Raw genomic sequence first — 21,952 nt, forward strand, 5'->3', positions numbered from 1 at the left:
GTGCTTGAAAAATGTCCCTGATCCTGGAAAACAGGCTGCTCTGCGGCTGGGAGCCTGGTGTTCACTGACACAGGACACACGCTGAGTCCTGCTTCTCCGCCTCGTGAAAGCCAGGAGTACAAATGCAGCTTGCTAACCTGCCCCAGCGTGTGTGGGTGTGTAGACATGAGCCTGTGCGCGTGCACACACATACACACACACGCACACACACACACAGCAGTGGGGGAGCCAGAACTAGTCCGGGAAGACAGCGAACTTGAAGGAGATCTCAGGAGCTCATAAACGCTATCTGGAATTAGCCCCCTCCGGGAAGATTTCCCAAAGCACCTCTCACAGAAGGTAATCTGAGGACCCATTTGCTCCAATAATCAAAGTCATTTCTGGAATGTCACCAAGCCATAGCTAACAAGATGCGAAAATAAGCTCTAAACATAAGAGCCTCATTTCTAAAGCGGAGAGTAAAGAGCAGAACCAGAGCAGCCTGAGAACGGTCATACTCTAGAAAAAGGATAATGGCATGAACTGTACCAGCCCCTCTCCAAAATGCTTCAAGGGAAGGCTCTGGACAATCAGTCCCAGATCTTTAGGCAAGAGTGATCAACCGTTCTTCTCTTCCTCTCTGTCTCTCTGTTTCTTTCTGTGTGTCTCTCTGTCTCCCTGTCTTTCTCTGTCTGTTTCTCCAGTTAACACTTTGGTGGGAAATTCCTTTAAAATCATCCAGCATCTTTTTTACTCATCCCCATATACCAAACTGCCCTCTGATTTGTACATTGGTTTCCAATGATTTTGCCCACCTGCAAATGTCCACACTACTTGTAAAAACTCCTGTTGTATTATTTCTGTGATTCCAAATCACTAGACGTCAAAGGGAAAAAACCCTGCAAAAGCCATCATCCAAAAGCGAGACTTTAGGGTGAAGCGGAATCTGAGTGCCCCGTCCCCGGTCAGAGCCGTGCTGACCGCTAGCGGGCACGCATAGGCCATTTCAATACCTACACTTTGGACTCGCAGTTGATTCTTCTTACTTTAGTTGGGTACTTTATTTTTTGGTTGTCTGCCTTAAAAAAAAAAAAAAAAACAACCCGAGAATAAGTTTTAAAAGAAAGTTTCTGAACCCTCTCTTGAGGTCGGAATGTTGGAGCTAAGCAGAAGACCAGGAGCCAGGCAGCCCCAGAGTGGTGCCTCCCGCGCCAGGACCAGGCGGCCAGGGCAGGGACAAAGGTTCCTGTGTGCGGCTCCACAGGCCCGCGCACCCGGGAGGCACTGTGTTCTGGCCAGAGAGGCAGAGATCAAGTGAGGCATGACATAGACTGGCCTCGGAGTGGGGTTGAGGCCCACGGGTCGGGGCAGTGAGGCCGGAATCCTGAGATTCTCCTCTGGGAGAGCGGAGACTCTGCCTGTAGAGCGGACCTCCCTCCAAGTCCCCAGGGCCAGGGACACCGTGAGTGCCGGCATCCTGGACCATACTGAGCACTCAGATTACCTGGAACCCCCGTCGCCCCTGTTAGTGGGGACCAGGTGAATCAGCATCATGTTTCCAGTGACTAATTACAGCTGTCTCCAGAATAACGTTGTCTTCCTTGCTCACAGCAATGCTTGTCTGTTTCCTGCCCTTCTCAGTGGGGCGGTGCTCAGCTGTTCCCATGCCAGACGTTGGAGTGGGTGCAGGAAGCCGAGCAGACAGGTGTAGGACGTTGCTGAGCACAACCACAGAGCCAAGGAGGTCTGGAGCACAATAAGGGGACAACAGAAAGGAGACGCAGCAGAGAGAAATTCTAGTCACAGTGTTTCCCCGGGACCCACCAGCTAAGCTTCTGGGGGGATGTTACTAAAAGCAGGTTTCATTTCTTACTTCTGATAATTTGCCAAATTAAAAATAAACAGGAGCAGGTATGCATGCAGAGGAAAGGGAAGCAGGTGGGTGTCCCCTAGTGCTAAGTCCTTCCGGGCGTGGGGGTCACAGTCCTGCTTCCGGCCCTGCACGTGGAGGCCGGGCTGCAAGGGCCACAGACTTGTTCCTGGCTGGCGTCCGCTTAACACGTGCGCTTGACTGTGGGAAGAACCTGCTCTCTCCCTGCCTGTAGCTACAGCAGGGACATCTCCTTCTCTGTCTGCGGCTCTTTAAGCAAAAAGAAAATAAAATAAAGAATCAAAATACTAGATAATAAAACAACTAAAACTAGACTTTTGTTTAAAAAAGAGGCTCTGGAATTTCTTTTATTGGCATTAAAATCAGATGGCACTGGGCCCCTAGAGCTCAGTTTAAGGGCAAATACTGAGAAAAGAAATTAGGTAGAAAATAATCCTACCTAATAATAGCGGTGGGAGGGGGTCTTCTATATTGTTCTTTCCCGTGTAAGACATGGAGTGGGGGGAGAGGCTCGCGTTCTGTTTGTTGAGTTACTAAATTCCTCTCTAGCCCCACGTCCCACTGGCCGCAGGTGTTGTGAGCAGATCAGAACTTGGCAGGCGTGGCTAGTCGGGGCGGTTGCGGGTCCCGGGACCCAGTAATTCTGAGTCAGGGTGTGATAAACCACAAACAGCAGACCCAGAATCGTGAGGGGCTCAGAGAAGGCAGAGCACTTCTGGCCAGAAGCATCACACAGGGCTTCAGCGGGGAAGAACGGCCTCGTGGGGGCCAGGACCGAGGATTGAGCTGCATCTGCCCATAGTGTGTTCAGACTTCCTTTTCCTTGCCATGTTCAGAACACCTTGCACCGTCAGTGGTAAATTTCTTTCTTTCTTTTTCTTTCTTTCTTCTTTCTTTCTCTTTCTTTCTTTCTTTCTTTCTTTCTTTCTTCTTTCTTCTTTCTTTCTCTTTCTTAAGATTTATTTATTTATTTGAGATGGGGGAGAGGCGGAGGGAGAGGGAGAGAGAGAATCTCAAGCTGACTCTCTGCTGAGAGCTTGGAGCCCTATGCAGGGCTCGGTCTCAGGACCCTGAGATCATGACCTGAGCTGAAACTAGGAGTCGGTCGCCGAACCCACTGAGCCACTCAGGTGCTCAGTGGTCAATTTCAGTGGTCAGTTTCAACTTCGGTGTCCCCTAAGCAATTCCAGAGGGCAAGGAAGAGATGAGGCCATGGAAGCCATACAATTCTAGGCCTGAACAACCATTTTCTCCCCCTCACCCACCCCCACCTTCATGTCCTCATTTATCCAATGAGGAAGATGGGTTATGTGATCCTAAAAGCCCCTTCTACTCTCTAGGAGTTTCTGGGAGGACGTAGTTCCCTGACAGATCAGCCTAAAATGTAAGCAGGAGGTACATGCCAGTAAGGGTCAGGTTCAGCTCATAGAACAGAAAATCAAGCTCGGAGTAGTTTACACATGTAAAGGTCTATCCTTTCCCATCAGAGGAATCTGAAGACAGGCAATCCGCCGCTGTGCAGCAGATCCACAGACTTCAGAGGGCCAAGCCTCTTCTGTAGCTTCCTCTGCTTTACTGTCTTTACTGAGGATCTTCTAGAGCACCGCATGCTCCACTGTGGTGACTTGGATCTTGCCATCACATCTGCATTCCAAGCAGCAAGAAGAGGGAAAAGGCTGGTAGTTGGACTCTTTTTAAGCAGTCTTTCTGAAAGTCCTCCTCAACAATCCCACTTGCATCTCCTGGCCCAGAATAGTCACACGGCCAGCTAGATCGACAAAGAAGCCTGGGAGGTGTCCTCTTCTACTGGGCCGGCCCATGTGCTTAGTTAGGAGAGACAGGAGACTCAGCTGCATCTGCTTTTGAGTTGTGCCTTGAGAGAGGGGTGGAAATTCATGGATGCCCTGAGCAAATATCACGAGCTCGGACCGGGGACAGAAAAGAGTGAGGTCAATTTGTGGGATATTGAGTGATCCGCCCTCATCTTGCTGAAAACTCCTGTGCTTGTGAATGTTTTCTTTTTCTTTTTTTCTGAATTTGGAAGATTTGTAGGTCAACTATATGTAATGGTAAGACATATTTTTTCTTGGGGGCTCATGCAAAAGCAGCTTCGTGGGGAGTTGGGAAGAGAAGCCTAAACCCCAATGGAGGGTGGACAGAGACAGAAGGCTCAGGCAAGGCTGGAAGGAATCAAGGCGGAATTCTCCATGGACTTGAAGCTGTTCCCTTGCACCTGCCTAAAGGCTGTGACGTTCAGGTGAGTATCCACACTCTGAAAGCCTTTCCAGGAACTGTCATGAGCTTTGCTGAGTCTTTAGGGCCCCGGCTGTGGGATCGCGCCACCCTCCTGACGCCGGGGGGGGGGGGGGGGGGGGGGGGGACTCCTGACAGACCGCGTGGGACTAATCGGGGCTTCCTGAATGCTTTTTCCTCCATAAATCTATGGGACACAGAGATCCAGGCAGCCCTAAGCCAGGGTAATGAAAGCAAAACACGGACCCAACACTTGGACGGAAGGAGAAACCTTGACGTTTATGACGTTTATTTGGCATTTTACGTGCCACCAAATGAGAGCTAAAGTATAGGCTTCTCCCTGAAGCTGGGAGGGAAGGGGACCCCAAGCTTGATGATCCCGGGAGACGGTAAGTGTGTTCTGTCTTCAAGTGAATCGATGCAGAAGGCAAATGACTGCAACCAACCCCACCAGAGAGAAGGTTTGGGGGCGCAGGGAGGATGTAGGAAATAGCACCACATCCTTTACAGCTGAGAAACAAGAACAGTGGAGTAATGGCTTTCAGAAGCTTTCTTGTTTGTTGATGGTTTGGGCAGACCTGGGATGGTCAGGGTCAGGGAGACGTTCCCAGACAGTGGAGGTCGGGAAGGCGGGCCACAGGGAGTGAGCTTCTGAGTCAGGGTGAGCTTCTGCTTCCTCCCTGCCCGTCTGTGTGCATCTCCCTGTCTCTGCCTCTCTCTGTCTGCAGCCCTCCAGTCTCCTAGGTTAAGCAAGCTGACTCTCCACATAATGAGCAAATGGCTCCAGAAATGGCCCTTCACTGAAGCCAGCAGAGGCCGGGGGCGTGAAGCCTGGCAGGTTGTGCCCATGGCAGTGGAACCCCTATGTGAACCTGTGGGTGCCATGCCAGGGAAACAGGAGCGAGGCCCCTGTGCGCCCTGCCTGTCGGACCCACGTGAGGAGGGACCCCACTCGAGGGGGTGAGCAGGTCACCAGGAAGTGGCCTGAGGGCGCCCCCGTGCAGAGATGGTCAGCGTGTTCCACTGTAGAGTGCCTCAGAAGAGAGGAAGAAAGGCCTAAGTGAATGCCGGTCGGGCTAGAGAGGGTTGTTCATAAGGGGATAGCATGTCCCAAGAGTGTCCCCTGCCCCCTCTCTGCTCCGCGGGAGAAACACGGAGCTCTGCAGGGCTCTCAGGCTGCAGGGGTTGGGAGGGGGACAAAGCACAAATGGCTGACCCAGCAACAGACTTGGGCCCAAGACCCCCAGCTCCCTCCCCAGGGAGCAGGACCCTGAGTCCCCATTTGGCCTGGGCTCAAACACCACCCGCCAGGCTTGCCCTCCTAAGATAAGAGGGGTTGCAGGTGGGCAGCCAAACAGAGACCTAGCACATGTCAGAGGCGTCCGGCCCTTGGGCCTGTGAGCCCAGCTCTGCCCTCCAGCCGTCAGCCCTGGGCCAGCCCTGGCCACTCACGGCCTGCGAGTTCCCTCAGCTGTGTGCAGCATGCATATATGTACTTTGGGGCAGAGGCAGAGGTCTGTGGCTTATATCAGAATCTCAGAAAGTTCACCCCCAAGTGTTAATAACTCCCGCTGGGTGCTGGCATGTGCCTCTACCACACGCATGGCCCGCGTGCCCGTTTGCAAACTGAAAACGGGTTATCGTTATTAGCTTGGCTTTCCGGTATTTCGGACTGTTTGCCCTTCAACACCTCAGCCACGAATCATTTCAGTTCTGATGGGGATGTAAGGAGCCATACGAACCAGGCATTACAAATCCAAACTTCCGAATGCCAACGGAGGGCACAGGCCTGTGGAGGCAATATGCAAATCAGCATTCAGAGTGAGCATTTCACAACTAACACGGGACAAGTCTTTAACCTGGCTGTACGTCCAAGGCAAGGTTCTCTGGAGAAACAGAACCAGTGAGATATACTTATACACATATGAGGCGGTTTCTCATACGGAATTGGCTCAGGCCGCTTTGGAGGCTGAGATGTCCCATGGTGTCCCACGTGTAGGCTGGAGATCCAGAAAAGTGGCTAGTGTGATTCTCGTCCAAACCCAAAGGCCAATGCCCAGGAGTGCAGGACAACAGGGTGTCCCAGCTCAAGCAGAGAGAGCAAATTATCCTTCCCTCTGCCTTTTTAGTCTCTTCCTGTGCTCAGTGGGCTGGCTGAGCCCCCTGACATCGGGGAGGGAAATCTGCTGCTCTGAGTCGCTGGATTCCAGTGCTAACCTTATCCAGAGACACCCTCAGAGTAATGTTTAACCAAACCTCTGGCTCGTCTCAGGAAGTTATCCATCACTCTGTCATGTGGCTAGAATCATCATTTCCTTTCCTAAGTGGGAGATCCCTCTATAATGTATTCTTCAAGACCGCCATCTCTCTTTCCTTCTGCTTTCTGAGGAAAGAAGCACCAGCAAGCCTGGAAAGGCCCAGATGATGTTCCTGGGAAACAGACCAACGCCCCCACCTACTCGCCACGGACGCTGCACGCGTGACTGGGGCCTCCTGTTACCCTAACCGCGCTGCTAGTATGGGGAAGTCTCCATTGGCCAGCCTGCACCGAGGTACCATGAAGGAAATAAAGTTATTCAGTGAGAGGCTCCAGGTTACTAATGGAGATGCCCAGAGGGTCAAAACTCTGAACAGCCACATACTTGGCAAAAATAGTGAGACTGTCTTCCTCTCCATCTTCCCCCCCGGTTTCTAGATATTCTCATTAGCTTCGACAATCTGATTCTGCATCAAGGTCTTGGAAAGCCTCCAACTGTTCTATATATAATTTAAAGTTTAGCTGTTAGATGCAGAGCAGAATTATTTTTAAATTTGGACAAGGACGCTGAAAGACAACCGGCCCCAGGAAGCAGGGGCGGCGGCCACATTCCCTAGGTTAGCAGATGATGGAGCGTTGGTGCGTGGACTTTCCAAATTCTAGGAAGGAGGAGAGGAACATGGGGCATGCGGAAAAGGCAAGGCCATGTGGTGTGGTTGCAGATTAGCTCGAAGCTAGCTGGATGGCTGGAAGGGAAGGAAATTGCCAAGATGAGGGGCAGAGTTATAGCCTGCAGGCCGGAAGGACTAGGACCGTTCCTCCAGCAGCCCTGAAGAAAACAAATCCTGCCAGCAACCTGGGAGTGTGTGCAGAGGGGAGCCTTCCGATGAGCCTTCAGACCCTGGCCCACAGCTGGCTGCAGCCTGGGCAGGCTATGGGTAGGGGCCAGCCAAGCCCGCCTGAATTCCTGACCACGGGACAATACTTCCTGTGACATAAGCGTGTGCTGCCGTGAGCCACAGAAGTTTGGGGTAAATTTTAGGCAGCAACAGAGAACTAGCGCACATGTCCTATCCTGCTAGAGGTAAGCGATGCAGTCAGGAGGGCATGCAATTGTCCCCTCTGGTACCAGCTTCTCTTCCAAGGCCAAAGTTAAACAAACAAACAAACACCCCGCAAAAACCATCCAGTTGAAGGGTTTGAAGAACTATTAAAATACACGTATTGCAAGAGAATAAGAAAGGAGAGGGCTCCGTCTCTCCATATTAGCTGGCGGTCTCTGTACATGGCACTCTGATACTCGGAACAATGGGTCAGGGCTCCAGGTGGCAGCTGGGGGAGAGCGACGGGTGACTCCCCTGAGCCACAACTCTGCATACATACATCTTAGCTTTTGCAAAACAGACAGAACCTTGGGCGTCTGAAGACAATTAACCTTACTGTTTTCAATTAACTATCACATATTTATTCCAAAACAATACTTGTTCATTGCAGGATAAGAGAATACCCACAATAAGCAAAAGAAAGAGAATAGAAATATCTAGATCTGTTTACATATACACGCACACTTGTGCACGCACACGCAGGGGCTCACGGTATTTGCCTCTTACGGATATATCCTGGACATATTTCCATGTCAATAAATGTTTATGCTCATAATAGTAACAGCAATTGAAAACTATTCCAGTACATATTTTTACCATAATTTACTTAACCTATTGTCATGTTTATAGCCATTGTTTTCTTTTTTTTTTTTTTAAGATTTTATTTATTTATTGACAGACACAGCGAGAGAGGGAACACAAGCAGGGGAAGTGGGAGGGGACAAGCAGGCCTCCAGCGGAGCAGAGAGCCCAATGTGGGCCTGGATGTGGGGCTGGATGTGGGGCTGGATGTGGGGCTCGATCCCAGGACCCTGGGAAGGCAGACACTTAATGACTGAGCCACCCAGGCGCCCCTATATCCATTGTTTTCTATATTACAGACAATTCAGTGACAAAAGGCCAACCTCTGACTTTACATTACAAAAATACCAATTGTATATGAAGTTAAAGGGCTTTCAGCTAAGATAGAATTCAGTGTGCCCCAACGTTTTAAAGTGTAGGATGCCCTAGGAAGGAGTGGGTGATTCTAGAGCAAAAATCCTAGGCTGCGAGTGTGGGACCTCTGGGTGCAGCCTGGTTCCGTTCCCCTGCCCTGGGAGAGTGAAGGGCACCCACCCAGGACTCCCAAAAGGCCCAGTGTTCCTTTCCAGCAGCCCCTAAGCTGCTCAGGCTTAATCCACTTGAGCAGTCACTCTCAGGCTTTGCAATAATTAGAACACACGGGGAGCTTGTTAAAAATACATATTCCCTGGTGTCAGTGATTCTGGTGGGGCTGGGAAAAACCAGGCCAGGGTGATTCTGATGACCCTGGGGTTGAGGGATTCACCAATAATACTGACCAGCAGAGGTCAGACCTCCAGCTCTAAAGCAGGTATTTCTTTCTCTTTTACAATAAATTTTTGATGCTCAGAGAGATGAGCTAGAGGATCAGGTGTAGCTGGGAGGAGGTAAGCACCTAAATGTGCGTATGGCCATCTTTTGGCAGGGGTGGCCCTATGTAGATAGCTTGTTTGTGTTGCTGTTACACACTTCTCTGGGTTAACTCAAGTCTTTCCTTGAGCTTTTTCCCCTCTTGTATCCACTGGATAAACATTGATTGAGCCTCTATCTGTAGGCTGAGGCCTGGTGCCACCCTACCGTGAACTGTCAATGGGGCATTTCTGAAACTCTTTTCTTGGGGGTGCTCCCCAGCGGACCTCCAAGCACAGTGCTGGGTGCCTGGTGACCCTAGGCCCCTGAAAGGGACCGGCTCCATATCCGAAGCAGTTAACTGGCATTGAGCTGAGCTCGGTGAAGAGTCGGCTGGTCGTTCATCCTTCACCCGAGGATACTGGAAAGGAATGTTTTAGGTTCGGAGATTCCCCGCAGAGATGTGGGAGTTTCTAGCTGACAACACACGTACAAGCCAGTGTCCTTAGGTAAGAGCTTCGGTCTAATCTCCCCCGACAAGTCTTCCCTGCGCCCTCCACCGCCCCACTGTCTTCTCTGCATCCAGGTCTTGCTGGCTGACTGGAGGGTGTCGCTAAGACCATCTCCGCGGTCACTTCCTGCTCCTCCTCTAGCCGGGGGCAGGCCCAGGGCTTGGTCATCGCCAGCCAGAGACGCCCACTTTTGCCACCAGCTTGAGGATCCGCTGCACGTCCTCCCAACCCCAGGCCACAGGTGAAACCTGGGGGAGCCGTAGAAAAATCTGGGGCTCCCTCGGCTCCGAGCGCCGCGCGGGGAGGAATCCCGCGGGGAGCGCCTCCGTTGGGATCTGTTTCCCTAGTAGTCGCTGGCCCCGCACCCCCCCACCTGCCACTGGCAATGCTCCCACAATTGCTGTGATCCCGCCCATCTAAGATGCTCCGCCCACCTGCCATGCTTTTCTTTCCCCCGGGGGTGCTCCCCAGCGGACCTTGATCCTCCTCCCACCAGCGATGCACCCTCCACCTGCCGCCTCGCCCCTCTGAGACCATCCGCTGCCCCCGCCCCCACCTGTGGCGCTCCTCCTCCGCGCTACTCCCGCCCGCGTTCGGCGCTGGGTCCGCCCGCTCCCCTCGTACCTCCCTCCACCTGCGGCGCTCCCCCACCCTGGACGCACCACCACCCGCCGAGCTCCCCGACTGGCCTGAGGCGCGCCCCCGCCCCGCGCGTCCCGCCGGCCGGCCCCCGCGCCCTGGAGCCCGCCCTTGGCCGCCCATTGGCGCGCGCCGAGCGGGCGGGGCGGACGGTTCTGAGTCGCAGTGGCGCGGGCGGGGGCACTGCCTGCTGAGCACCCGCCCCAGCACAGTCTCGGCCTGCTCGCCATGGACGACGAAGATGTCGCCAACCGCAAGGTCTCCTTCCGAAAGTGCCTGGATCACCTCTCCGGGGCCGGCAAGGCCATCGGAGTGCTGACCAGCGGCGGGGATGCCCAAGGTGCGCGACCGCCTGACCGGGCCGGGGGCTAAGTGATGGGAGGAGGGACCGGGAAGAGGGGATGGGGTACGCGGGGCAAGCGGGGACAAGCGATGGGAGCCCCAGGAAGAAGCGAGGGAGAGGGGGTACAGCGGATCAGAGCAGGGTGGGGGAGAAACCCCGGCGCCCGGGAACCGCAGGGGTACCTTCCGGGGCAGGAGTGGGCGGTGCAGCCTCAGAAGGAGTCTGGAGGAGTCTTCCCTCCCGCAGGAGGAGGGAAGAATGTGGCCTTAGGATCCTTTATCGGGAAGATCAATTAATTTCCCCCCTCCACGTTTAGTTTTTAAATTGAGACTGGCTGTGGGGTCTCCTGGATGGCCCTTGGAGGTCATTTCTCGTCCGAGTCGTAGGGTGGGGCCGACACCCCTGGGAAGCTTAGGAGTCGCGCGGCCACCTGGATGCCGCGGCCCCCACCCCCCTCGCACCCCGCCCCCATCGGGTGGAAACAACGGATCCCCGCCGCGCGTCCTGCGGATTCGTGTCCCCCGCGCGGCGCGGGCGGGGTCCCCGCTGTTCCCTGGTGGGGCGCGGCGGGGGGCGCGAGGGGACCCCGCCCGGGATGCCCACGGCCCAATTTCCGCTGGAGGCTTTCCACCGCTCTCCTGACAAAACCGAAAACTGAAATGGATCACAAGGCCCGCCCCGCCAGCCTCCTCTGGCTGGGAAGGACCAGGAAGCCGGGTCTCCGGGACGTCACCAGCACCCGGGGCGCGGACTCCAGCCCTCCTCCCCCCACCATGTGGAGGCAGATTTGGGGGAGAAGGGGACCCAAGCCCAGGGCCCGCGGATACCTAAGGAGTATTTAAATTTAAAGGAGGGGGTGACATGGCCACGCCCGGGCCCCTGGCGCTGGGTGCACGTGGGGCCACAGGGATTTCCAGGCGGTGGGGTTTCCTGATCCAGGTAAATCCCTGGGTGCGGCGACCCGCCCGCTACAAAGTGGATCGCCGCTTTGCGGGCGGATGCGTCCCTGGAGCCTAAGATCGCACTGGCTGGAGACGCCTCCCCAAGCTGGGTTTGGTTTTTCTTTCCTCCTCTTTCTCCTACCCCTGGTGCCTGATTTTTCCAGATTTCCAGGACACACCAGGTGGAGGGATGCTCAGGTGCTGCGCCAGGCGCCCTCGGCTGCTGCCCACCGCCCGCCGTGCGCCTGACCTTGCCTTCGCCCTTGAGTCGGGCGGGGCTGGCAGGTTGGGGCGCTGTGGCCGCAGCCCCGCCCGCCGCGCGTCTACGTGATGCCCGGCCAGTCGCCGCCCGCGCGCCCTGCGCCCTTGGCCCTAGGCATCAAGCACCGGCAGCCGGCGCGCGGCGCGCAGTAGGTGAGGGGATGGCGCTCTAGCGCAGGCAGCGTCCCCGGAGCGTGAGTCCCCGGTGAGACCCGCCTCGTCCTGTTGTGGGCGGGGACCGCGGCGCCAGTCACCGCCCCCATTGCACGGGCCCCTTTTGCGTCCGCGAGCGAAGCCGGGCTGTTCTGCCTGAACTGGTATTCTAGTAAAGTGAGCCCCGGTGTAAACATTCCGGAGAAGGAAAAGGTGGTAGAGCCAAGACCCGGATTGGGGAAATGCAGTGACACCGAGGATATCGCCCACGTGACGTAAATGAACACCCAGAGGTGTGCCACGTGGAGCCCTGTGGGGTCGCGGTGGGGCTAAGAGTGGCTTCCTACCACATGGCATAAAAAGCACATGCGTCTGGAGACCTGCCCTAGCACGAATTAGGAAGCACAATCGGGGCCCTGCAAGGGAATACAACGTTGGCACAGGAAGAGGAACTAGTCTCTAAAACCACCAGGCTTCAAGGCCAGAGTTTCAAGGTTATTTGACAATTAAGGTGCTGTGTCTGTTGGGGAAAAAAAAAAAAAAAAGCATTTATGGGTCCACTCTTTGGAATCCTTGTCCAAGAGTTTGCTCAGCTACTTGGTAAATGACGTGCAGGCACTGGGGACCGTGGTGCAACACACAGAACCTAGCCAGGCTCCGCCACTTGTGAGTAGTTCCAATAGGGGCCAGAAAGTCCACCTGTCTTCTGCTCAGTGGAACAGGATACTCTGAGAACCCAAATTACATGAGAAGCCTGCTTGGTTGGTGTCAGGGCCACGGGAGATGTGCGGTGCTCTCAGCTGACACCTCCGGGCTGGCCCAGGGAGAGCCCCTGTGCTCCCGGCATTTCACCCCAGGCAGAGGGGAGGTTTTCTTGGACTTCGTGCAAAGCACGGTCTCCCGCTTTTTTGCTGCTCTGACCTGATGGAGCATCTGAGCACATGTCCTTCTGAGAAGGCTTGTCTGGACATGTGCTCAGAGGAGCTGGTCTTGGCAGCAACACGTTTACAGACCCTTAGACAAGGTCATTCTTAGAGATATTGTCTGAGACGCTTGGTTCTTTTGCCATTTTATCCTGACTCCAAATTCTGTCAGTACTTGATTTTCCCTGCGATAGGGAGAATTTGGCTCCTTGCTAAAGATCCAGGGGAGCATATGCAAGTCTTAATGTCAGGTTTTCCAATCAGATGTAAAATTTTGGTCAACTTCCAACTGGGGCGGGGGGGGGGGGGGGGGGTGAGCATAGCTACTATTTATTGGGCACATTTTGTGTCCCGGGAGCTTTACAGTTATCTCCAGGCCTGATCACATTGCTCCCAGATATGTATGTCTTCGTTTTGGAGGTGGGGAGAGAGACCTACAGAGACATAAGCAACTTGGTTTGGGTTACACAGCTCATATGTGGCCTCTGGCAGTATTTAAACCAACTTCTGTCAGATTTCAGTCCCAGGGACTTCCCAGGAGGCCATGCTCTTCAGGGGCCTTGTAAAGTGAAAGTCCAAGTTTTAAAGGTTTTATTTATGTATGCTGTACTTACTTATTACAGAGAGAGAGAGAGCGAGCGAGAGAGAGACAGTGGGGTGGGGGGTAAGGGGGAGAGGGAGAGAGAGAATCCCAAGCAGACTCCCTGCTGAGGGCAGGGTCTGGCTCGTGGCTCCATCTGAAGACCCTGAGATCAAGACCTGAGCCAAAATCAAGAGTCAGATGCTTAACCCACTGAGCCACTCAGGGGTGTCCAGATGATTTTTAAACAGCTTTGGTAGTAGAGCAGAAAACACCTTTTTACAGGGATAGCACTAGGTCAGCCAAAGCCAGAGTGATGAAACACTTTGTTTTCTAGTCGAATTTAGTAATTATTAAAAAACAAAAGTAAATCCTGCATCTCTATTCCTACTGCCCCAGCCCCGCCCACTAAGGAAGACTATTTCCAGGGCTAATTACTTTTCTCATTCTTTGGGTTTCTTCTGCTGTCACAAGGAATGTCTGCAAGTTAAAACTGATTTTCCACCTTGCTGGACAGCCTTTCCATGACTAAGTAGCTACCCTCGAGCAAGATTGTGTCATCCACCAAAAATGATTCATGGGCGTAGACACAGTCTTTGGGATCAGCCAGGTGCAGATGAGAAGGTGGAGAAATTGAGTGCCCCCTGCAGGCAGCGTGGCTATAAAGTCCTCTTTTGCCTAAGACGAAGCAAACATGAATACAGTATCCAGAGAATTCACATAAATTGAGTCTGTGTCAGTCTTTAAAAGAACAGCAAGAATCACTAACGTTTGCTGGTGGCGGGCGCTACGCTCGTGTGCACTAACTTGTTCTTGGTTCACGCGGGAGTGAGCGAGCTTTGCGAGGAACTGGCTTCCTTGAGTTCTAAGTGGTAGACGGGGCCGGGCCCTGCGGCTGCAGAGAGGACGGGAGGTCGTCTTCAGTGCATTTCTGGTGTCCAGCACAGGGCGCGGCATGAGGCAGGCTCTCGGATGTTTGCTGGATGGCTCCCCCTGAATCCCTCCAGGGCCCTATGGGCCACTCCCTTTCATAAAATGCTGGGTGACTGCAGTCCTGGCTCCTTCCTTCTCTCATTAAGTCATTCCAGTGACTTGAACCTTCACTAATCAGAAGCACTCTTCTATCTGCAGAGCAGGATCTGGGAATGGCTAATGCCTCAAAGCTTGGAACTTTATAGCGGTCGGCAGAAATGCGGGGCACTGGTGGCTTGAGCCCAGCACGGGGCGGTTCGGCCATTGATCACGTACTGCTTGAACATGGCACTGGGGCCCCGCTTGTGCAGGATCCTTCTGTATTCATTCGGAGCTGTGCTGCTGCAGAGCCCAGCTCGGTGCAAAGGGCAACGGGGGCCCAGGCCTGGGGGCCCCTTACTATCCTGGAACTCTGTACACATATGTTCTAGAGTGGGGGGATTTTTTTCCACGTAAAATTTAGTAATTAATTTAGCAAGCACGGTTGCGTCTCGGAGGCGGCGTGTTAGAACTACAGTGCTCACCCCGTGCGTGCCGTGGGCCATCAGCCACTGCACCCTCTTCTGTAATGCACACCCTCTGCGGGGCACCCCCAGGCGACTCTCAGAAGCTAGACGCTTTGTCTTCTTTCAGAAAAACTCAATCCTGCCTTGGGGGGAACAAACAGCTTTGGTTCAGAACTGAAACCTTTCATCAGGGAGAACTGGGGCCCGGGGGACACGCTCCACCAACCTGATGGACCGTCAGAAGCAATCACCATTAGAAGCCTGGAGATGGGCCAGCAACGTGGTAAAGGCAGACGTCGGGACACAAAACTGTAGGCCTAGTGCGGTTGTAACTAGGTCGGGAAGGTGTATTTGGATAAAGAACAGGCAGTCTTATGTTGAGAAAAAGCAAGCTTGGCACGGGGCTCCCTTTTTATTTGCTGCAGCGCCCCTGCCAGGAAGCCCCCGTGTCCTCCCACTGCCCCTTCGGGCCCTGCATCTTCGCCACCGTCTACTTAGCTTGCTGGGAATTACAGTAATTGTGCTTGTCAGGACAAGAAGCAGCAAAGCGTGTGGCAGAGCAGAGCCTCGAGAGTCGCAAGACTGATTAATAGGTCCTGGTTCCTGGTTCTGCTCTCTGCTAGCCGTGGGCAGGGCTTCTATTTTTCATTTGCAAAATGAAGGACGCAGAGTCACTCACCCGCTGTCCTCTCCCATCCTCCCTTCTTCCTCCCCCTTCTTCTTCCCTTCAGTGGAAGGAGGAGGACAGGGGGAGGCGCAGAAGAGAAAGGGCAGCACACCGCTCAGGACCCCGCCAGCCCTCCTGCCCCTGGGGGCTCGCGAGCTTCCTGCCTCCCGGTTGTACAGCCCTTCTGATTTTGTGGGTCTGGGTCTAGTGGGGGCCTGAGAATCACACCTGGTCCCCCACGCTTGCGTCCCGGGTGCATGGGGCAGTTTCGTAGGATGGCTTTCTGACCTTGATGAGGACCTTGACTGGGAAGGTTAATTACCCTAGGACCCCTTGTATAAAAAGGTGTAAATAAGTGACGTGGCTGGACGTTTCTTTTGGCCAGAAAATGGTCGGATGAGTGGTGTAGGGTGACTGGTTCAGCTCTGGGTTAACATTCCTATGGTCTGGTTCCCCTTTTCATATCCTCATCCCACCAATGAATGATGACCGTGGAGGTGCGAGGCCATGCCTCAGGCCGACAGTGGACCCCCGTCTCTCAGGGGGCTGGCACTGAGTGCTGGAAGCAAGCCAGACCTAGGAAAGAGCCCCTGTTTCTGCAAGGCCCCGGGCACCTGTGGTCAGGGACCCCGCACCCGACCCCCAACCCACAGGGGCTGAGGCGTGAGCTGGGGCAAAGCAGCCCTGCTGAGGGGGGAAGTGTGTGTAGGGGCTGGGAGGAGGAGGTCAGGGCCAGATGGGTGAGGCTCCCGGGAGGGCCAGGCAATGAGGACTTTTGATTTACCTCGTGGGAGCAAGAAAATCCCTGCAGGTCCTGGCTGCTTCTGATAAGGGTTGTTTTGTGGGGCAGCCAGGAGGGGTGGGGTTGGGAGCCCAAGTTTAGGGTCTCATGGGGAGCAGATTGGGCCATGGCTGGAGGGCTGTAGGGGTGGAGCTGGGCCCGCCTGCCGCAGGGTGCCCTTATGGCGAGGACCCGGGGATGTGGGGTGGATTTTGTAAGTGGAGGGTTTCGCCTCAGATAGGAGCTTATCTGTACTGCAGGAGGAAAGGCCGAGGACGGGAGCAGAGGTGGAAGCAGGTAGGCTGGTGAGAGAATGTTCTTTACAGCGGTGCTTACACTAGTGAGCAATGGGAAGACCCGCGGAAACCCATCAGCAGGAGCTTAGCTACTTTAGGTACCTGGAAGGGAATATTCATCCCCTTCTGCAAAGAGCTTTGCACTGATTCCCGCAGTAAGGTAAACACACTACTGCTACAGAGTAGATTCAGAACTAGATCCCACGCTGTGTGGGAGAAACAGGCTCCCACGCGAAGCCCGTTATGTATGTGACTTTACCCTGTCACCACACGAAAACAATTAATTGTAAATGTATATTTTATCCAACCTAGTAGTCAATCCCTCATCACTATAAAGATCATCAACAAGATATCCCACATTCTTTTTTTTTCCATGCTGAGCCATGCAGTCCGCTCTGACTTGGCCAGGTGCCGCCGTCCCAGGGACAGTGGGGTTCCAGCACCTGGGGTGGCCATCGCAAGGGGAAGGTGATGAGCTGGGGGAAATAGCTCCAGACAGTCTGGTCTAAAGGGTTAAGTAAGGAGACTGATTGTACTCTTCAGGTCACGTGGGAAACAACAAGAATGAACCCCCATTATTTTATTAGAATCAACATATCCTTTGCTTCTTGCAGAATATCCCAAGTTTAAATGTTATCAGAGCAGATCTCCGGAGGCATTTGGAAACAGGTCCACTGCACTCCATGACCTCAAGGAAGGAATGATCTTTCTTCTTCTTAATTTAAATTATTAATTTTTTTATTATAATGTTTTAAGTTTTTGTTTTCATTCCGGTATAGTTAACATGCAGTGTCCTATTAATGTCAGATATACAATATAGTGACTGATTGAACAACTCTTTTTTTTTTAAGTGTTTATTTTAACTCAGGAAGGAATGATCTTAACGGCCCTGCTTCCCTGCAGGATATTTTAGTAAGAAGCAGCGGATATGTAAAATCAAGACAGTGGTTTAATGGCCTGTTTTGTCTGTCTCATCTCAAGTACTGATCACACAGTTCCCACTCAGCTGCTCCTAATTTTTTCAAGGTCTGTTCATTTCATTTTTGGTTTCCATAACCAACCTCTCCATTCCCTGCGGGCCAGGGTCTAAATTTTTACAAATGACAAGGAGGTTACTTTCCAAATACTACGATTCTGACCTGGTAGCAGGATTACATTTTCCCATGGTAGTAATGAGGAGAGTTGTTTGAATTCCCAGATCTGGCTACCAACACAAAAGCAAAAGCACGAGGAACGAAGCCCATCGTCCAAACTGTGTGTGACAGAGGCCATGGGGGAACACGGGGGTGTTCTCTGCTGTGCTTGGTTTTTGTCCTCCAGGGGCCCCTCCTTGGAAGGTGTCCACCCGCAGGGCCCAACCCTACACCCCACTGGCAGGGAGCCCTGGCAGACCCAGCAGGCCCCGCCCCAAACAGTGAAACCCAGAACTGGGGACCAGCAGCCCTTTTTATTCCTCAGGGTTCCCTTAGGAGATTCTAATGCACAGCCATTGTACCAGAGGGAATTCGCTCGTCTTTTAAGTTAAAATATAAAGGAGACTAAGGTTTACACTCCAGGTGTGCCCTTTATCATTTCTGTTCCCTTGGCTTTCCGTTTGTCTGCTCAGAGCCTGACTTCCTCATCCCCCCTGGGGGACTCCGGACCCCACGGGCTTGCTGTGAGCATCCACCCGCCCTGAGCTGAGGCACAGGCCCGCCCCACGCCCCACGCCCGGGGCTGGCCCCAGCTGTGGGAAGAGGTCAGCAGGTTTAACTCAACTGCACTCACTTTCAGTAAAAGCCCAGGGAGGCTGGGAGGTGGTTCTTAGGATGCACTGGCTACAGCTCGCCCTCCCGGGGAACCTGTGGAAGATGCCGAGTCCGGCTCCTCCGTCCCTGCCCTCCGGAAGGTTCCACCCCCTCCCCGGGGGCTCTGGCAGCGCCGAGGGGACCCCCATTGCTGCAGGTGACCAGCTTCTTCTCAGGTGAGCACAGGTTCACCCCAAGAGGCCGGGGTGCGAGTCAGGTGCTGGGGCTGGTGTGAAGGTGTGTGGGCCACCCATGACAGGTCTCCTGGGCGTCCCCTCCGGATCACGTGTACTTGTCACAGTTTCCTCCTGCCATTGCTTACATTGGTTAGAACCCCCCCAATTTATCGTGCCTTTAGGAGCGACCCCCTGGAGCTGTGTCCTCATAAAGGGGTGCTCAGGAGGGCGAAGGCCTGACGTCGGGTATTAATCATGCTGGTCACCTGGTGATCGTGCTGGTGTGGTTGAAGTGTTTGGGGTTAATTTCCCCGGGACAGTGGCCGCCGAGCGAGTCCTAGAATCCTGGAGTCTGTCCGAAGGGCCCGCGAGCAGCTGGGCCTCTCCATCCCCCTAAGGTCTGAGGGCGAGGCTGCGTGCGCCCCGGACCGGCCGCGGAGGCGCTAACGCCCCACACGTGTGGCCTTGCCCCACAGCGCGCGCGGGCGCGGGGCGCTCTCCCAGCGAGAAGGGGAGTGGCTGGGCTTTCTAGAGGTCAGGAGCCCCGTCTCGAGGTCTCGAGGTCGCATCCGGCAGTCCTGGGGGAGCTGTGGGTTGTGCTGTGTAGAGGGCCCTGAGGTTCAAGGATGAGCATCCGGGGGGCGGGGCCAAGCAGGTCGGAGTCCCGAGGTGGAAAATCTCTCCCTGCAGATTGGCGTGCAGGCCCCGTAGGACCCACAGCAGGAACGTGGGCGAATTCGTGCTTGCGGAGGCTGATACGGTCAACCTCCGGCTGGTGCCAGCACAGTCCCACAGACCCCAAGGGGGTCCCTTGGCTGGCTCCAGGGGGCAGGCAAGGGGAAAGGACGCAGGGCAGCTTTTACTTTTTAAGATGTTATTTCTGGGGCACCAGGTTGGCTCAGTCAGTTAAGGGTCTGACTCTTGGTTTCGGCTCAGGTCAGGATCTCAGCCCTGGGTAGGGCTCTATGTGCAGTATGGAGTCCGCCTGGGATTTTCTCTGTCCCTCTGCCCCTCCTCTGGACCACTCTCTTTGTCTAAAATAAATAAAATCTTAAAAAAAAAAAAAGAAAGATTTTATTTCTAAGTAATCTCTGCACCCAAAGTGAGGCTTGAACTCACAACTCGGAGACCTAGAGTCACATGCTGCTGGGGCTGAGCCAGCCAGGCCCCCCTGATTTTTTTTTTTTTAAGGACTTTATTTTTTGGAGCAGTTTTGTTTCATAGCAAAATTGAGTGGAAGGTGCAAAGAGTGCCCGTATTCCCCGCCACACAGGTGCACAGCTCTCCCCACTCCCCACGTCCCCACCTTGTGGCACGTGTGTTACAGACGATGAACCTGCACCGACTCCCCATCCTCCCCCAAAGCCCATGGTTTCCACCAGAGTCCCTGCTGGTGGTGTGTGTCCTGTGGGTTTGGACAGATGTGGAATGACCGCATCCACCCGTGTAGCATCAGAATAGCATCACTACCTCTCCTGTCGCCCCAAGCTCCTGGTGACCCTGATCTTTTTACTGTCTCCCTAGTTGTGCCTTTTCCAAAATCTATTTCTTTTTTTAACAAGAAGAATGTACTTATAAATTACTTGTGTAATTGCTAACCAAAGAGAAAAAGCTGTTTCAAGTCCTTCTGGCCATGGTGTGGATAACGTTAGAGGGACATGGCAGGATTCGGGGCAAAGCTCGGGAGAAATGTCCGTTTTACGGGCAGGGGCTGGGGAGGGCGTGCGTACTGGGCGTGAGTCACAGGGAGCCATACCTGCAGTAAGAGAGCGAACACGGGCAGAAGGTGGGGGCGTGAGGGGGGAACAGGAGTCCGTCGTGTCTTGATATATGGAGTTTGCGGGGTCTGGAGGGACGAACACCTGTTAATCAGTAGGTCATTCAAATTCTTCATGTCATAAGCGAGGTTTGAACATGAAGTAGTGAGACTCCGGATACACACATGTCCACGTCCATGTAGATTTTATCTGTGCGTGAGCCGTGGACTGACTTCTAAGGTCCACAGCTTGTCCAGCTATGGGCCTATGGCAGCCTTTCAGACTCGGCGCCTTCGAGAGCCAACGGCCTTATTCTCGCATCTCAGAGGAGGGTCAGTGCAACGTGAACATTTCTACCCTGTCTTCTGAGCAGGTTTACCGTTCCTGTACACACGAATTGAGTCTCCGTGTCTGTTAACGCCCCTGGGAGCCACGGCGCCTTCCATGTGCCGTTACCAGGAGTGGCCTTTACATCATGGCCAGTGTTCTCAGCATCTTCAGTCCCGACGTTGGTTTCTGAAATGTAAACTTGTGGAGAAGGCAGACTGGAGCTGTTGGGTGGGTGTGCTCGGGGAGTTTGGCTGGGAGCCCAGGGGCTGTACGCTGGAGGCTGGGGACTGTGTCCTCCCCGAGGCCCCGGCCCGGCCCTTGTCCTCATAGGCCTAACTCTTAGCCACGGTGATGACACAGGATTCTGCAGGGGCGAAATCCAGACCTGTTCACTTAGGTCTCCACAGTGGCTGTACCGCTCAGATGGGCTGCTTACAAGTGCAGCTCCCGGGGAGAGCAAATGAGTGTGGTGGACACACGAGACCATGTTGCACGAAGCTGCTTTGAGGGGTGCCTGGGTGGCTCAGTTGGTTAAGCTTCTGCCTTGGGCTCAGGTCATGATCTCAGGGTCCTGGGATCGAGCCCCGCATTGGGCTCCCTGTTCAGTGGGAAGCCTGCTTCTCCCTCTCCCACTCCCCCTGCTTGTGTTCCCTCTCTCACTGTGTCTCTCTCTGTCAAATAAATAAATCTTAAAAAAAAAAAAATGCCACTTTTAATCCCCTTTAAGTAATAGCCCCTGGGAAAGTGTGGAAAATGTCCTAGATTTATCTTGAGTAGGTATTTATAGTATATTGGTTTAATTTTTCTTTTACTAAAACGGCATTACTTATTTTGAATATAAGGCCATTGACTAAAAATTGTTTTCCCCTGGTAGCTGCTAATGAAATCATGTATTTTTCTTTCATCTCCTCCTCAAATCACCGAAATTGTCCTTTTCCATATAAATTTGAGTAAGGCTAACTGCACATAAACACCCCTCCCCTCTGGTGTCTAGTGAGCGGGCCGTGTTGCCTACAGCCCCCCGCGACTCTAAGGTGCCCCGGGCTCTCTCACGATGACACGCACCGGGCTGACATTGACCCCGGAGGGATGCGCCAGGCCCGTCCTCCATGTGAGGAGCCTTCTGTGCGGGCCCGCGGTTCACCCCTGGGCCCAGCGGGTCCAATGTTAGCGCCAGAATCGCCCCAGCCTGGTCACTGATTCCTGTCCCTGTTCCTTCCGCAGGTATGAACGCCGCTGTCCGTGCCGTGGTGCGCATGGGAATATACGTGGGGGCCAAAGTGTACTTTATCTATGAGGTCAGTGTTGCGTCTCCCTCGCACTTTCTCTGACTCAGGGACCTGTGCCTTGCGCCTTCCCCGGGCGCTGCTGACCCAGATGCGCAGGCTCAGGCCAGTCCAGGGCCCCAGGGGCCGGTGGCCGGGGGGGGGGGGGG

At 54.0% G+C, this 21,952-nt stretch overlaps 1 protein-coding gene across 1 annotated transcript in view; it reads left to right on the forward strand.

Moving 5' to 3' along the window:
- The first annotated feature begins 10,183 nt into the window (after positions 1–10,183).
- Positions 10,184–21,952, forward strand: part of PFKP (phosphofructokinase, platelet) — a 49,149-nt gene continuing 37,380 nt past the window's right edge. The window contains exons 1-2 of the mRNA XM_032425557.1: positions 10,184–10,384; positions 21,742–21,815. Coding sequence (XP_032281448.1) covers positions 10,273–10,384; positions 21,742–21,815 — 186 coding nt within the window. The 5' untranslated portion in view covers positions 10,184–10,272. The remainder of the gene's footprint in view (positions 10,385–21,741; positions 21,816–21,952) is intronic.

Source organism: Phoca vitulina, unplaced genomic scaffold, assembly GCF_004348235.1.
Source record: "Phoca vitulina isolate PV1807 unplaced genomic scaffold, GSC_HSeal_1.0 scaffold33, whole genome shotgun sequence".
In the NCBI taxonomy this organism is placed as follows: Eukaryota; Metazoa; Chordata; class Mammalia; order Carnivora; family Phocidae; genus Phoca; species Phoca vitulina.